The 17,153-nt window shown below is 45.4% G+C and overlaps 1 protein-coding gene and 1 pseudogene across 1 annotated transcript; both read left to right on the top strand.

The window, feature by feature from the left end:
• Positions 1 to 3,471: 3,471 nt before the first annotated feature.
• Positions 3,472 to 8,574, top strand: LOC120685935 (annotated as a pseudogene).
• A 2,482-nt stretch (positions 8,575 to 11,056) lies between these two features.
• LOC120685928 (auxin-responsive protein SAUR36-like) lies at positions 11,057 to 11,759 on the top strand. Its single transcript, XM_039968063.1, has one exon. The coding sequence runs from the start codon at positions 11,183 to 11,185 to the stop codon at positions 11,624 to 11,626; it is 444 nt and encodes a 147-aa protein (XP_039823997.1). The 5' UTR covers positions 11,057 to 11,182; the 3' UTR covers positions 11,627 to 11,759.
• Positions 11,760 to 17,153: the final 5,394 nt, after the last annotated feature.

Consider the following 17,153-nt stretch of genomic DNA (forward strand, 5'->3'; position numbering starts at 1 on the left):
GCATCAGCACTTGATTACTGTAGCAATTACTGTAGCATTTTAGTGTCTAATCATGGTCTAATTAGGCTTATTAGATTTGTCTCGTAATTTACAAGCAAACTATGCAATTAGTTTTTTATTTGGTCTAGATTCTCATTCGATGTGATAGTTTTGGACTTTTGAAGTTTGCAACTAAACAAGGCCTCAATTGATCTTGATTTTCAGAATTGTTTAGTCCAATTTTTCTACTACTCTCTCTGTTTTAAATTGTAAGTCATTTCCACTTTTTTAAATTGTTAAACTCCCTGCCGAACCCTAAGCGGCAGTGAGCTGCGGTGCAAACGCATGAAGGAAGAAGCTTAAGCCGATTCTATTTAATAGGCTGAAATTACCGACGCTAGCTAAAAGGTCTTTGTTTGGTTTTGATAATTGTGTGACAACTTAGATGGACTAATAAGTGTTTATGTTGAGATACACATGTGATTAATTCATGCATATGCACTAGTATGAGCAACATGCGCTATGGTGGAAAAATCGCTAAGTGTTGATGCTATGCTCGTATAGTGTGATGAAGGAACTCATTGCATATGAGACATGACATGAAGTCTTGTGGCTATATGGAGAAGATCAAGATAAGACTTTACGTTGACACCGTTTTGCAAGTGTGAAAGGTAAGTTGGAGGCTTTGAAGCGACAAATCGCACGTGGCAGGGAAGCTTGAGCAAAGACTTGACGCCAATGGACCAAGCCAATGGTGAAAACAAGTTAAGTTGAGATCAATAAACCAACAAAGCATGGTGATATGAAGTGGATCATATCATTTAAGAAAAAAAAGCCAAGTGTTGACTCATGATGATGATCAAAAAGCTAGATGAAGATCGGTGCTTGTGTGGTATCAACATTTGAGAAGATGAAATGGAATGTGCAAGGCAAAAGTATGACTTGTAGGTCATTTCATTTCACCGGTCAAAGGTTGTAGAGAAGTGCATGACTGGGTTTAGGATAGATGGCCTTAGTTGTTTAATAAAGATTTTTTTTAAAGATGCAAGTAGTAGATAGAGGGGTACAATCTTGACTAAACCGGTTAGTTTAATTTCACTTTTATTACAATTAGCCTGCAATGTTTTAAATTTTAAAAAGAACTATTCAATTCTTCTCTAGTCCGCCATCTCGATCCTATGCTACGCTAGCTCTTCAAACCATGGATCCGGATTTTGCAGCACACGCGATGCAGCTCCGCCGCATAATATTATCACGCTCTCATCAGCTAGTTTTCACTCACATGTTGCATTTTCCATTATTTTTAAGGGAAAATTCGATTCATGCCACCACAACTCCGTGAAATTGGGTTTCACGTTGAAAATCATGCCACTCAATGGCATGGATTTCAACATGAAATCCAACTTCGTGAAATTATAGTGGCATGGATCTAACTGACCCTATTTTTAATGGTCTGGGCGCAAGTTGGGCCTGAATTCAACTCTTTTTTTTTTTGAGAATGATCCGCACGTCTGAATAACCCTGATCCGCATTATCAAATCCACATCCATTGCCCTTCCATTTAAGTTTTCAACGCTCCGATGGATGGGCACATCTGAACCTCCACGGCTCCACATCCAAGATCCGAGTCAACCCGCCCATCAAATAAAGTACGCAAATCTGCGCGCGTACACTAAACGCATCGCCGTGTCAGCGTCACGGCGTGCACCGCGTGCAGCCAATAAACAAATATAATCTACCACATCTGGAAATTAATTTGGACATCCCATAGTTATTAGGAAAAATTAGATCTGTATTATTAAAAGATTCTATAGTTAGATATATACCATCATGATTCACATGTCATTGACTCATGTGAGCTCCACATGTCAGTGAGATAACGATGGTATAAATCTAACTTATCGTTTAATTAGAACTCGGATCCAAACATACTCTAAATTCTGTCTCGCTCTCCACATGCTGCCTGCGATGAATCCTCTTGCTAATGAAGCAAAGTCCACGGACTCATGTTCCCTCTATCTAGAGAAAAAAAAAGTCTAGGCGTGGTACTTCAAAGAGATGGGTAAAGAAACAACTTTTTTACAATGGTCGGGAAAAATGGATGGCCAACAAGGATCGATCTAACGGTTTAGAATTGATAAGCATCTAAAAAGAGAGACACCTATAGACACCAGATGCATACTTAATGGTGGATCCATAAGCACGAGATGCCTATTAAATTGGTAGGTCCATCTTTAAAAAATAACTGTGAAAATTTTATTTTTAAAATTATTTTATTTAATCAAGGGTAAGATAGTAAATCGATATCAGTTGGAATAATGTTTGGAGTAGTATAGTGGACATAAGAGACGATTTAGTGGACTAGTCTCTTAAGGAATAGGGTTTCGATTTGCCATCCGGTCCGCGCTTAGGCCCACGGCGTGCGGCGGGGACGAGCAGCAGCCGCCGTCCATGACCGCGGTGCCGCTGCTGCTGCGCGCCATCCAAGCCAAGCAGAAGCATTCAGCGGCGCAGCACGGGGTGCCGCGGGCGACGGCCACGAGCGCGGCCAGGCGCGTGGTGGCGGCGCTCGTGGAGGTTGTCCAGGGCATAGTCACAAAGTTCATGGGTCGACTGAGTCGAGGAACGGGGTCGAGGGTCGTTATTTTATAAAATTGTGGTACGAAGAGGGTATACATCTATGGAACGATAAATTATTATGTGGGACGCGACCCTGATTCATCGGGGTCGATATTTTCGAGTCGATAAAGACAAAAATTATATATGCTACTAATGAAGAAACTAATCTGCACAAGCATATAAGAAACATATAAAAGAGTATATTTAGACCGTGCTACACGTACTCAGCTCATTGTCTAACAAAAACCACACCAATCCACTGTCCTTAACCTCCTTATCCCAATTAAATCTGCTAGCAATGAGGCTGCGACCCCTTTCAAACCGGGACACGATCCAACCTTGAATGGGACACTGGCCCTCTTCGACCCCGACCCTCGAATCAGAACGACATTCCCGGGTCGAGGGACGAGGCATCGACCCCGAATACTGTGACTATGGTCCAGGGCACGGCGGTCGGGTCGCAGTTAAAGAAAAGTTCAGAGAGATCGTGCTCTACCACATATAATCTAGGGAAGGCTCAGAATTGTTTAGGATTTGATGGAAGCAAACAAGAGAGATTTAGCCAATTTTTCACATTGTACTTGTGGTAGCCGTCGGTGGCTATATCACCATTGCTTTTGTCCGGCGTCCTCCCTGTTATAGACATGAAAGGACACGGCGGGAGGCGGTGGTGGTTGAGCCTCTCGAGAGCAGAGCGGCGGCGGGGAGGTGTCCGTGGGCTTGGGGAGGCCAATTACTATAGTACCCTTCATCAAATAAATATAATTAAAACTACTAATTCGGATAAGTACCTATATGCATTGAAAGGCACCCACAGCCAGCTTAAAAGAGGCTTTTGCTGCCGTTCCGTCTACAAATAGCGCTCGGAACCGACAGTGCTGGCACCAACAATTCCGGCTCCGGTTCTTCGGAAACGGGTCCTGGAACGGGCATGGCGAGTCGGGCCCTCTCCGCTCTGCTTCTCGCAGCCCTGGCGTGCGACGTCGCGTACGCCAAGTTCGGGAGGCACAGCTTCCCCGAGGACTTCATCTTCGGCACCGGCTCTGCGGCGTACCAGGTGATCGATGATCGGTGTTCATCCCTGCTGCACATTCCTGACCCTCCCTCCTCTCTTTCTCTGTGTACAACCATTCACCAATCAGCCATGGAATGTTTGTTGCCACGTATGTACGCTGTTGCTCGAACCATGCATGTGTACAAGCATCTGAACAAGTTAGCGCCTTGCATTTTTGTTTGCAGTACGAGGGTGCCTACAAGGAAGGAGGCAAGGGTCCCAGCGTGTGCGACACCTTCAGTCACATACCAGGTCTCTACGAATTTATTTACATGCGTTCTCAGTTATGTCTGAATATGAGCTACTCAAAGTGGTAGTAGACTAGTACTGAGTAGCTGACATGCCCAAAATCTGCGAACGGCTGCAGGTAAAATCAAGAACAATGATACTGGCGATGTAGCGGTTGACTTTTACCATCGATACAAGGTGATTGCTTGGAATACTTGTTATTATCCATCTATGTACTATATTAATAAGAGAGTGTTAAAAGAAGTATTCCAAGTTAAATTTCCACTCTTTTAACTATTTATTGTTGTATTTCATATTTACACCATTAATCTAAAAAAGAGAGATTGAATTTTATGAAAATCTAGTGGTCTAAACTAATATAAAGAGTCCATATCAAATAAAACTAATAAATATATTAATTCAAAATAAAAATAAAAAATAGAATATGGGCAAAGAGTCCCCACCAAATATAATTGGTAAGCAACTAAATTTGAAATTAGAAAAATAAGAAAATTAGCGGTTGATCAAAGAGTCAATATCAAATACAATAGTAAATAGCTAAATTTAGGTTTACACAAATTGGAAAATTAGTAGTCGACCAAAGAGTCAATATTGAATATGATTAATAAATAGTAAATTTAAGAATAATAAATAGGGGAAAAATAATAGTTGTTTTGTGTAATGATTATCAAGCAAATTAGGAAGGAAAATAACTTTTGTAAAGTTCCACCAAATACATAAAGTATTAGGGTTTGTTAGGGGCTTCTCCAATAGTTTTTTAAGTTGCACCAAATATATAAACATAAAATGGCCTCGCCCTAGAAGCCAAAATGAAATCCTGCAACGGCTTACAATGTAAAGGAGAAAAAAATGGCTTCATCGGCTTCTCATTTCTCCTTAAGTTCTAAAGTATTTCCAGAATTAAATTACCACATTACCACTAAGAAGCTGCTTTGAAAAATATTTTTATTAAAAAATATTTTTTGCTCCATAAAAAATATGATTTCACGGTTGAAGTCAAAACTAAAGTAATTTTAGAAGGAGATGAGATCCAACCAAATAGCACATTAGTGTGCAATTTAGGGAGTGTGTTAACAAACCCGAAAAAATTATTAGAACAACAATGGGGAAGCATAGTTGAATAGCATTAACTTATAGGGAATAAATATGAGTAAAAGGAAATAGAGAAAAAATAGCACGAGTTGAATTCCGAGACGGCCAAAGAGGATGGTGAGAATAGAGGATTGTATATTGACAATTGTGAATCGTGGTACGTGACCGGAAAAGATGTAGCAGTTGTATGACATTATAGGTGTATGTATGCATGAGATTTAAGGATTGATTGAAGATAGTGTAATAAAAAACTAGCTAGCCACGCTATTGCGCGGGATCTAGCCCTGATCGGATCGGTCATTTCGACATTGCTGAATCGAGCTATATATATTTATTAGTAGTATGTGCAATGTGCTAATGATTGGTAAATGGAATCTGACCAATTTGCAGGAGGACGTGAAGCTCCTCAAGGACATGAACATGGATGCCTTCCGGTTCTCAATTGCCTGGACCAGGATCCTGCCAAGTGAGTGCATACTGAATTGGTGTACTAATGATGAGCCTCGAACACACAATAAGCTCCATCTGGATCACTAAGTTTCTTCGCTTTGAGTTGTGTGTCACCACGTGCTTTTGCTTTGCCACCTCTACTTTATTTGGACGGATGCTTTGTCGTCAGGGTTTGAACTGGTCGTGCCTTTTGGTGGATGCTTTGACACCTCTCTTGGTTTGGGCGGACGCTTTGCTGCTTCTTCACCTTGGCGGATGCTTTGCCGCTGGGATCTTGGTGCTGCGACGGAGGCTGTGCAACCATAGTGTTATTGCGATTCTTCTTGCAGGTTCGGTTGTAGCTGTGGTGTGGGTTTCTTTGGTGTGTGGGTGGAGCGCGTTGTCCTCCTTGTGTTGCTTGCTGCTGTCTGTGTTGTTGTTGTGTATTTTCGTTTGTATTTGTGTTTTTTTAGTGTTTCTCTATTTTTAGTCCTTTGTGCTCTTGTGTTGGTCAATCTATGTTTGGCCGCATCAAGATTTTGTTTGTATCTGCTTTCTTCTTAATAAAAAACATGCTCAGGCACGTCGCGAAAAAAAAACGTGCTTTTGCTTTTGCATGCGTTGCTGCTGCAGCTGGCTCCCTGAGCGGAGGAATCAACAAGGAAGGGGTGGCCTTCTACAACAACCTCATCAACGAGGTCATCGCAAATGGTAGTCGATCAATTAACCAATTGTCCTTACCATCCATGCAGCTTATTCTATAATTAAATTTTCAGTAATTCAGTTACCGGCACGCTATTACTAAACAATATTTGGTAACTCACTAATTTGGGTAAACGATGTTCAGTAACTTGGTAAATTTCACTTCAGTATTTTAACGAGTACTTTTGCTAGTAATAGAAAGTGGGTGTAGAATACCGTGTGTGTGTATATATCATCAACATGACACTGACATAATAATAATAAAAAATAATCTCGTGATAGGGCTGAAGCCATTAGGTCTTGTTTGGTTCCAAGGACTTTTTTTAAGTCCCTGGAACTTTTTAATATTTAGAAGTATTAAATAAAAGTTAATTATAAAATTAACTGCAGAACCTGGGGCTAAATTGCGAGACGAATCTAATGAGGTATATTAATCTATTATTAGCGAATGGTTACTGTAGCATCACTGTAGCAAATTATAAATTAATTAGGCTCATTAGATTCGTCTCGCGAATTAGCACTCAGCTGTCAAAAAAACATTTATAAACAGATTTTATTTAATACTATAAAATAGTAAAATTCCTTTTGATGTGACAGAGATTTATGAAAAAAGTCCTGGAACCAAACAAGACCTAGTCACCATCTTCCACTGGGATACGCCTCACGCCCTCTGAGCAAGTACTAGAGCTTCCTCAGCGAGAACATCATGTATGTGTCTGCTACCTGTCACCGATCAGCATGTGTTTTTGAGTGGCACGTCTCACCGGGCAGTTGCTCTGTCCAAAAAAAAACCCCCAAGAAGGAAACTTTGCTCATTAGTACCACGTTCACTGCGGAGGTGTGCTTCCGCGAGTTCGGCGACCGCGTCAAGTTCTGGGCCACGTTCAACGAGCCCTGGTCGTTCGCGTCGCAGGGGTACGGCACTGGCGCCCTCGCCCCCGGCAGGTGCTCCCCCTTCATCTCCAAGTCCTGCACCCCCGGCGACTCCGGCCGCGAGCCCTACGTGGTGACGCACCACATCCTCCTCGCCCACGCCGCGGCCGTGGCGCTGTACCGCCCCAGGTACCAGGCGGCGCAGCGCGGGCAGGTCGGCATCACGCTGCCGTCGCACTGGTTCGTGCCCAACACCGACACCGCCGCCGACCGGCGGGCCGTGCAGCGCAGCCTGGACTACATGTACGGCTGGTACCTGGGCCCCCTCGTGCACGGCGAGTACCCGGGCACCATGACCGGCTTCCTCGGCGACCGGCTGCCGAGGTTCACGCCGGAGCAGAGGAGGCTGGTCAGGGGCTCCTACGACTTCATCGGCGTCAACTACTACACCACCTACTCCGCCTCGGCGAGGCCCGCGCCCGACGGGCCCGCGCAGTCCTACGACGGCGACATCCTCGCCAACACCTCCGGGTTCCGCGGCGGCGAGCCCTTCGGCGAGCCGGAGTTCGTGCCCATCTTCTTCAACTCCCCGGCCGGCCTCCGCGAGCTCCTGCTCTACACCAAACGGCGGTACAACAACCTCGTCATCTACGTCACCGAGAACGGTAGGCGATGCGATGGATTGCCCTTCGTTCCCCGACCTGCTCTGGCCTCTGGCCGCCGCGATCGATCAGTTCTCGATCCATTGCAGAACGAACGAAGGCGCCATGGATATGCATGCTCTAAGTCTAACCTGCTCTACGTCGTCGTCGTGTGTGCTGCACTGCAGGCATCGCCGAGGGGAACAGCGCGCGCATCCCGCTGAAAAAGGCGCTCAAGGACGGGCACCGGATCAAGTTCCACTCCCAGCACCTGCAGTTCATCAACCACGCCATCAGGGACGGGGTCAAGGTCAAGGGCTACTTCACCTGGACCTTCATGGACTGCTTCGAGTGGGGCGATGGCTACTTCGACCGCTTCGGCCTCATCTTCATCGACCGCCTCAACGGCCTCAAGCGCTACCGCAAGCAGTCCAGCTACTGGATCGAGAGCTTCCTCAAGAGGAACAAGACGCATTAATACTGATGATCATGAGCTGATCGAGCTCCATCGCCGGCTTTGATCAGCTGCTGCTGCGTCGTCGTTGCCGCGCCCGAGAATGGCTGTGATTGAGGTGCCGGGAATTTTAATTTTCGGAGAGTGATTGCTGTCTGGCTACTGCTGCCTGTAGTCACTCTGTTTGCTGGGCTGGAGCTGGTGGTTGGAGTGATGTGAAAAAAAATACTGTTAGCTGCCTGGTGGCTGGAAGCTGGTGCTGGGTGAGAGCAAAACACTGTTGGGTTGGAGGCTGCTGAAGCTGCCGAACAGAGTGAGTATTTATTTTGTTTGCTTTTAGTTGCCGTCGCTGAGGGCCCAGTGAGGGGAAATAAAGCTCATGGCCGAGCTAGTTTATTACAAGTTCAATTGGGTTATGTAATTCAATGCTTTTGAAGCAAAATAAACCAACACGTGTTGCCATCAGAAACACGTTTTTCACTCTCCTATACCGCAAGCGCCTGTAATTGTGAAATCTTATAGTCATGGGCGAAGCTATATAGAAATTAGGGGTGTCAATGCACCCATACAAAAATAGAAAACAGTGATCTTACTATTATTAATTTGAGCATCTTTTTGAAGCATCACGTGAAGTCACATACTAGTTAGAATTCTAGGTGGACACTCTAAAAAAAATAAAAAAATTCTAGAAATTTTCACAAAAATTAGAAACTATCAATCCGACAACTCTAATTATAATAGTCAATGAATCTATTATCTTCCCTAATAAGTTATCCACCTCTGCTATTATGAAAATACACTAAAATAGCTTGTGAACCAACCCGCCCAGCCCAGAATGGAGCAAGTTAAGCGGTTTAAGACCCACGGGTTGGACGGGTTTCAACGGATTCACCGGCGTGGTTGCCGCAGTCCCGAAGCGCATGGGTAATAGCTTGTGAAGTTTCGACTTGCTAGAAAACTATCATAGTGGTCACCGCCGGGGAAAGAAGAAGAGCTTCTTCCAAGATGCTACGAGCAGGTCGACGGGTGGAGCTCAGCCTCCGCGGCAGCGAAGAGCTTCTTCCAAGATGCTGCGGGCAGGTCGACGGGTGGAGCTCAGCCTCCCCGACAGCGCCACGGGCGGGGCGATGCTTGCCGTCGCTGCGGGCTTGGCCGTCGCCAGCGGCAGGTAGGTGGAGGTGAGGCAGTCGGAAGCAAGTCGCGCTTGACCGACGTCGCGGAACCGTGCAGGGCGCGGCTGTCGCGTGCCGCGGCGAGTGCAGGAGAGAGCACCCGGCGAGCGGCGCAGACATGCCGAGCTCGGCGGCCGCCGCTGCCATGGCCGGAGCGGAGGCGCCGCGCCGCCGCACCACAGTGAGCGGGCGGACCGGCGAGCGGATGGCGCTTCGGAGTGCCGGGAAGGTGGACGAGGTAGGCCGGCGAGGCCTCCGCTGTGAGGAGATCACCGCAAGTGAGCTAGCGAGAGGCGGCCATAGACATCGCGTACGAGCACGAGGAGCCGAGGAGGAATGCGGGGTGCAGGACGCTATAGAGCAGAGAGGCGGAGGTTGAAGACAACATTATGTATCACCGGATTAAGCGGTTCAACCCAGACTAAACCAACTCGTAGGGGGCATGCAGAAGCGGTTTGATCCGGGCCGGTTGCACAGGTTTGGTGGGTTAGAGCCGGACCATGTACAGGGCGAGGGTCGACGGGGACGGCGTGACGTGCAACGTAGGGAGCAAGCGGAGCGGCGGCGGAGCGGCAGCTCGCGGAGGACTGTGCAGCGGCGGCGGCGCGGCCGGTGCAGAGCGCGCGGCGGACGGCTCAATCGCGTGCGCCGTGCGCGGGGCAGAAGGCGGCGGCGGGCACAGCGCCCAGCGTGGAGCAGAGCCGGAGCTACGCGGGGGGCGCGGCCCCGCGGCAGATGCAGCAGCACGCGGACGGTCGGGGAGCACGGCCCACGACAGGAGCAGCGGCGTGGGGGCCTGCCGCGCGCGACGGGAAGCGGCTGCTGTGAAAGGAGTAGGGACGTGCCTAGAGAAGTGACGGTACGAGGAGGTCCATGGAGCTTTGAAGCTCCGATTCTCATCTAATTGAGCTAATCTCATTTCTCTTTCAGCTAAAAAACCCACGATTCTCAGTAATTGAGCTAATCTCACTTCTCGTGGATCGAGAAAATGCTGTGATTCTTTGAGTCGTAGTGAAATTCAGTAGTTTTAGTAGCTATATTCATTGGGGGGCAATTACTGAAAAGAAGAGAGCGTTATATTCAAAACTCCCAATCCCTTATTTAAAATCCACTAGCAAAACAACATTCGTGTTTTAAGTATCAGGAGATCTATTCAATATAATATAGTTCAGTAGTCTAGTATTTTAGTATTTTGCTTTTTAATCTAGTAGTTCAGTAATACTAATAATGTTCAGTAATCTACTTCTTTGGTTTTTTAGTTTCTTTGCAGCACTCTGCTTCAGATATGGAAGGATATGAAAATACAATGAGGCAGTCGAGCCCCAGCAAAATCTGCCTTGTTAGTAGACGCGCTCCGACCCGCAGCCTTCTTTGGATTCATCATTAGTGGTGGTTTCTCGAATTACTTGAATACTAAAATTACTGATGTACCACATGGCTAGTTTGTTTTTGATAAAACAAAAAAGTATATTACCAATGATCTCTTATATTACTAGATTACTGGCTGTATTAGTCATGACATGTTCCTAAATCATGTATATGGTGCGGTACTGAAAAGAAAATGGACCACCAAAAACCTGAGAATTTACTGGAAGAAAATGCACAATACTAGTAATCTGAAGCAGGTGGCCACACAGGTGGCCCGGGAGAAATCAAATCAAAATCACGTTGCTTTCTCTTGCAACACTGCATGTTCAGAGCTCGTGGGCATGTCTGCTGCTAGCTTGTTCAGATAGCTGCTCTTGAACCGACTGCTTCTCTTTCTCCCCAACTATAAATCCACCAGCTTAGCACCAACACTTCATCAGCTCATCTGCAAGCTAGGCAATACAGCTAATATCTGAGCACCCACCCGATACAAGCTGAAGTTCTCTCCCTGAACCTTTCTCCAAAGAAAAAAAAAGCAGGAGAAGCAACCATGGTCAGTGCCAAGAGGCTTGTTCAAATGGCGAAGAAGTGGCAGAGAATGGCGGCCCTCGCGAGGAAAAGGATCATGCCGCCGGCGAAAGAAACCGAAGGGTCTTCATGCAGCACGTCGTCGGTGGCCAGAAAGGGCCACTGCGTGGTGTACTCGGCTGATGGCCGGCGGTTCGAGGTCCCGCTGGCGTACCTCGGCACAGCGATCTTCGGCGAGCTCCTGAGCCTGTCACAGGAGGAGTTCGGATTCGCCGGCGATGACGGTAGGATCAAGCTTCCCTGCGACGCTGCCGTGATGGAGTACGTGATGTGTTTGCTCGGAAGAGACGCATCAGAAGAGGTCCTGAGGGCGTTTCTGAGCTCTATGGCGAGGCCGTGCCACTGTGGAAATGGCTTGGCGCAATCCATGGGTGCTAGCCAGCAAGTTGCTGTTTCTAGCTTCTGAAGATTAGCACTCAGATTGTTTTATTTTTCTTGCATGATACATGTAAATAGTTGCATGTGAGAGATTGGAAATGAAACTAGATATGATTGTTCAAAAAGAAATGGAACAGAATATACACAGCCCGTTTTTGGTCTAACACTCTTAACTAACTGGGCTGTCCCATCCCCCCATCGAATCTTTCAACACATGCATTAAGTATTAAATGTAGCTAAACAAAATAACTAATTACGCAGTTTATCTATAATTTGCAAGACGAATCTTTTGAGTCTAGTTAATCCATAACGGGACAATAATTATCAAATACAAACGAAAATGCTACGGTGCTTTACACCCAAAACTTTATGCATCTAAACAAGGCCTTAACTAACTGGACTGTTCCACGATATCTTTTTTTTTCCATTTTGAAACGAGGTTTTAAATGTCTTGACCAATGAAGCTCTGAACAAATGAAGTCAATGCACCTTATACCGAAATTGAATAATTGATTCCCAAAAAAGTCAAAACTAAAAAAAATCCACACATGCTCATACCCGCAAAGCCGAGATCGGAGAGAACAGACCGGGCAGGATCTCCACCCAAGCGCATCTCTGATCCAGCACCAAGTGAAATGGGAAAGGGGGCATCTAAAGAAAAGGTGATCAAGATCTTCCGTAGCTCCGCAGAGTTTACATTCTATCGGGTCGTCCCATTTCCTGCTTTTTAGTTGGGCCGCTGTCTAGAGCCTGTCATGGCAAAGCATCCACAAGAAGATCTGAATCTTCAAGGGCAGTTTTGTGTTCCAGATATTGATCATCCATTGGTCTTTACAGCCGGGATCTACGATGAATCTATAAAGGGATCTGACCGAGTAGGAACCCTTTGGATCAAATTGCCAAATCACCCTATCTCGCTGATCCGAGAGGGTCTGACGATCTAGACACGCTTGAAGTTGCAGCCAATCAGTAACTTCCTCCGCACCCAGATTTCTCCAGAAGCGAGGGCACCAACCCCTCGCCGCCACTTCTGATACAGAGGTCAGTTGATCAGAGCAGATGCTAAAGAGTCTCGGGAACAGGGTCTTAAGGCTGCAATCTCCCACCCAAACATCTAACCAGAACCTCACAGTCCTACCATTACCAACCTGTAGTACTCTCCCAAATTGGTACCAGTCTTTAGCTTTTTGAAGGCCTTGCCAGAATTGCAAGCTGTTCCTAGCAATTTTTTGAAAGAAACCGACCTCACCATGGTATTTCTTTTCGTAGCAGATTGATGCATGGGCTGTTTTCCCCGCTTTCAATTTGGAAAATCCACCTCGACAGCAGGGCAGTGTTCATTGCCCTAGTGTCAATGAAGCGTAGCCCCCCAAACTCTCTTGGTTTATCAAGCGCCTCCCATTTGATCATATGGTATTTTTTTTCTTCTTTCCAACCCCCTGCCAAAAGAACCTAGCCCTTGCTGTATCAAGACGTTGGTGAGTCCCTTTATGGAGCCAGTACATGCCCATTAAGTACATGGGTATGCTTGTGAGGCTGGAAGAACAGCCTTCCCTCCATAAGATAGCTGCCCACACTTCCAGGTCTCAAGCCTCTTTTCAACTTTGCCCGCAGGGCTGCTCAAACTCTCCTTGTTCAGTCTGTCTTTGTCGATAGGGACCCCTAGGTACTTCATAGGGAATTGACCTGTTTTGCAATTAAAGGCCTGAGCAACGAGTGTCGCGTGCTGATTATCCCCCCCCCCCCCCCCCCCCCCCCCCCCCAATCACGAACACCTCGCTTTTGTTGTAATTTATTTTTAGGCCAGACATCTCCTCGAAGCAGAAAAGGATAAATTTCAGGTTAGCGATGTTCTGTGGGTTGTCATCTATGAAGAGAATAGTATCATCCGCATATTGGAGATGAGTCAGGCCTCCCTCAACCAAATCAGGCACCACACCAGCCAGCACTCCATTACATTTCGCCTTGTTGAGAATTTCTGGCAGTGCGTCAACCACAAGATTAAACAGCAATGGTGAAAGTGGGCCACCCTGTCGCAACCCTTTATAACTTCTAAAGAATTCACCTAGCTCCCCATTCAGGTTGATAGCCACTCTACCACCTGCCAGGGCTAAGCTAACATGACCCACTCAATCCATTTATCAGGAAAGCATTTTTTGGCTAGCACCTCCCCAATGAAAGTCCACCTCACATTGTCATACGCCTTTTCAAAGTCCAACTTTAGAATCACACCCCGTCTTTTATGGATTTTCAGATGATGCAACACCTCATGAACCATTACCGCTCCATCAAGGATATACCGGCCAGGAATGAAGACGGTTTGACTCTCCCCAATTGGCTTGGGCATTTGCCGGACCCCAATCCTCTATTGTGCTGGTCTGATAAACCGGATGATTTCAGCTGATTCAATTGTATGTATTGTGTGAGGGAGAATAGGCTAGAATAAGCTGAAAGCGGAGAAGCTGAACATTCAATGGATGTTGATTTTCAGAACCGTTTAGTCCAATTTTTCTACTAACATTTTACAGCAGGAGTGAAGGACCACTTTATTATGTCTAAGAAAGCTATTTCACGTCTCCGTAAATACCACTATGTTATTCTCTCTGCATTTTCGGTTGCAGTGACTTTGTGGTTGCAGTGATGATGTCTTATTTGCTAGCTCCTGAATATATAGATGATGAATTGGTCCATGGCTTTGGTGCAGCTTCTATTACGAGATTAACTAACAGGGCAAAAGACGATGAGGTACATGCATTGGTGGTTGCAAAGGTAGACATCAAGATTCAGATTTTATTTTTCTGGGACATTGCTTGGTGAACTGTCACGGCATAGATAGTGGACTAGCTGTTGGGCAATCAGATATGTACTACAGTACCATCTGCTGAATTGGGTGGAGACACAGTTCTAGCATACTGGGTCTAGCTTTTATGATGGTCTTCCATCTGTTGTAGTACCCTGTATCAATTGGTTTGGAGATATGGTGGTCGAGCTTGGCCAAAACAATCATTTCTTAATGATTTGGGAGTGTATCTTTTAAAAAACACTGTCATGATTGTGATTAGCTGAAGAGCTAGCATCAATTCCTGAATAATAGGGACACCAGAAGGATGGTCCATGCATGAGTCAACAGCTGAATGGATGCAGGGTTCACTTCATTGCCTCGGGTGCGTAGTCTTACTGTTGCAGTAGCATGCTATGTGCTGTTGAGCTGTTCTTTGATTTCTGCAAATCCTGCAACTTGGTTGACAGTTTCATATCTCAGTTTCCATTGGTGGTCTGCATGGTTTCTAGCATGGCATGTGACAACCCTTTCATGGTATCTGCGGGCATTCTTCATGTTTGCAATGTAAGAAACAAACACGGTTGCAACTTCAAGCTGGCCATGTTCATGCTTGGTTTCTTGATGCATGGAAAGGGTTTCATATAAATCTTCATGTTCCTCTGTCCCATGTCTAACTATCTGACATTGTTCTAGGAAACCAACAAAACAGAAGACTGCATTGCTAACTTACATGAAGGAACTATAAGACGAGAGAATGTCTTGACTTGTTGACTATAGGCCGTGTTTGTTATCGATTCTGGCTGGATTCTGGACAAAAAAAAAAAAAGAGGACCCCCCCTCCCCTCTCTAAGGAAAAAAAAACGGAAGCAAAAGCGGATGGCCAATGTATTTTGGTCGTTTGGGTATGCTTAAGCAGTGGAAATGGTATTTAGCTAGTAAGAGACAGAAAAGTCAAGGATGCTTTTGTAGAAAAAGTAGTGTAGGCAGAGTTCACAAGTAGAATTTAATAACATATTTTAGTTGAGTGAACAAGCGTATTACACAGCTTGCCGCTATTCAGAATAATAAAATTACAAAATCATGTTTCCTCGTCCATTTCCTTGCAGCGGTGTCTTCAGAATAACATATGCTTGTTGCAGCCTGCAGGGGGTCAACCATAAATTTGAGCAAAGTAATTAGCAGAAAATAAATAGCGTATACAGATGATTGAAAGCTTGCATAGTAGTTTCTAAAATTTTGCATTAACCAAGGTAGTAATTACTTACCAAAGAAAAAAATATCAACCAGTATGTATCCGGTGTTAGACCGCAATGGCAGTTCCTTGTTAAAAGAGCCCCATACTTTCTGTTGATACTCCAATTTTGTTTATAATGTTATAAGATACACACCAAAATTTGTAGATGGAGCGAGACCGAAATTGTGGCAAAACCCTTCTACTATTACCAACCACTGCGACTATGCATCGCTCGTGCTACAAAAGTGCGAGCTATTGTTTGAAGAAAAATGGTGCCTCAATTCAGCCTAATGCGGCTCAACTGCTCTCCTTCCTCCTCGCGCTTGCAAGCTCCTCCTTCTTCCTTGCACTCACGATTCACCGAGTCGGGGTTTGGGTCTTCGGGTCTGGGGGTTCGAGTCAGGGTTGTGGTTGGTGTTGCTCCTCGGCTATAGAAGAGAGTTCTTGCGTGGCGGCAAACCAATGGAGGAGGGCGCGCTGGGGCGAACGAGCGGGAAGGCCGACAGTGGTTCCTCGGATGATGGGTCGAGGTACCATCGCTTTCAGCAACACATAGCATCCTCATTAGGATAAGTACGCTAATAGACGGTCTCATGCATTGCTAGGTCATTTTGAGACAATGTAACAGACAATAGGTTACCTTATATTTCTATAATTTGTGCATAAAAAAGAAATATTATTAGCTGCATGACAACAACAACTCGCACAATGGTGAGAAAATTATCTTATAGTCCTAAATTTTAGCCCATAAGATGGTTGTCTCGCGAAACAAACACCTTATTCTCTCTCCTCCCTCTCTCTCTCTGCCACCTAATTAAAAATTTTACGTCAACTTGCATGAAACGATCTATGAGACCGCTGACGTGTAGCAATGTACTTCTCTTAAACCATTACTACTCTGATCAGCTAGTTTTCACTCAAATGTTGCATTAGCCAGACCGTCTGGCTGCAAGTTGGACCTGAATTCAACTCTCTGATCCGCACGTCTGAATAACCCTGATCCGCATAATCAAATCCACATCGCCATTGCCCCTTCCGGTTAAGTTCTCAACGCTCCGATAGATGGGCACATCTGAACCTCCACATCCGCAATATCCGAGTTAACCCACCCATCAAATCAAATACGCAAATCTACGCGCGTACACGAAACGCATCGCCGTGTCAGCGTCACGGCGTGCACCTCATGCAGCCAACAAATATAATCTACCCCATCTGGCAATTTGAACATCCCATAGTTATTAAGTATGATTGGATGGATTAAAATTGAGTGCTAAACTTTACTTCCTCCGTTTCAAAATATAGATCGTTTTGACTTTTCTAGATTCATATATTTTGCTATGTATCTAGACATATATTATATCTAGATGCATAGTAAACATTATGAATCTAGAAAAATTAAAACAACCTATATTTTGGAACAGAGGGAGTAGCATCTATTAGCACGCAAACCTTCTTCTAAAGTTTTTGAGTCTTGATTAAAATTTAGCGCACTTCATTAGCATTCCTGCTTGGATAGAGTAGTGCTAAAGTTTAGAACTT

This window comes from Panicum virgatum, chromosome 2K, assembly GCF_016808335.1.
Source record: "Panicum virgatum strain AP13 chromosome 2K, P.virgatum_v5, whole genome shotgun sequence".
In the NCBI taxonomy this organism is placed as follows: Eukaryota; Viridiplantae; Streptophyta; class Magnoliopsida; order Poales; family Poaceae; genus Panicum; species Panicum virgatum.

What these genes read in the sequence shown, in the direction of transcription:
- LOC120685928 (XM_039968063.1), top strand. Translation starts at nt 11,183, where the DNA reads ATGGTCAGTGCCAAGAGGCTTGTTCAAATGGCGAAGAAGTGGCAGAGA.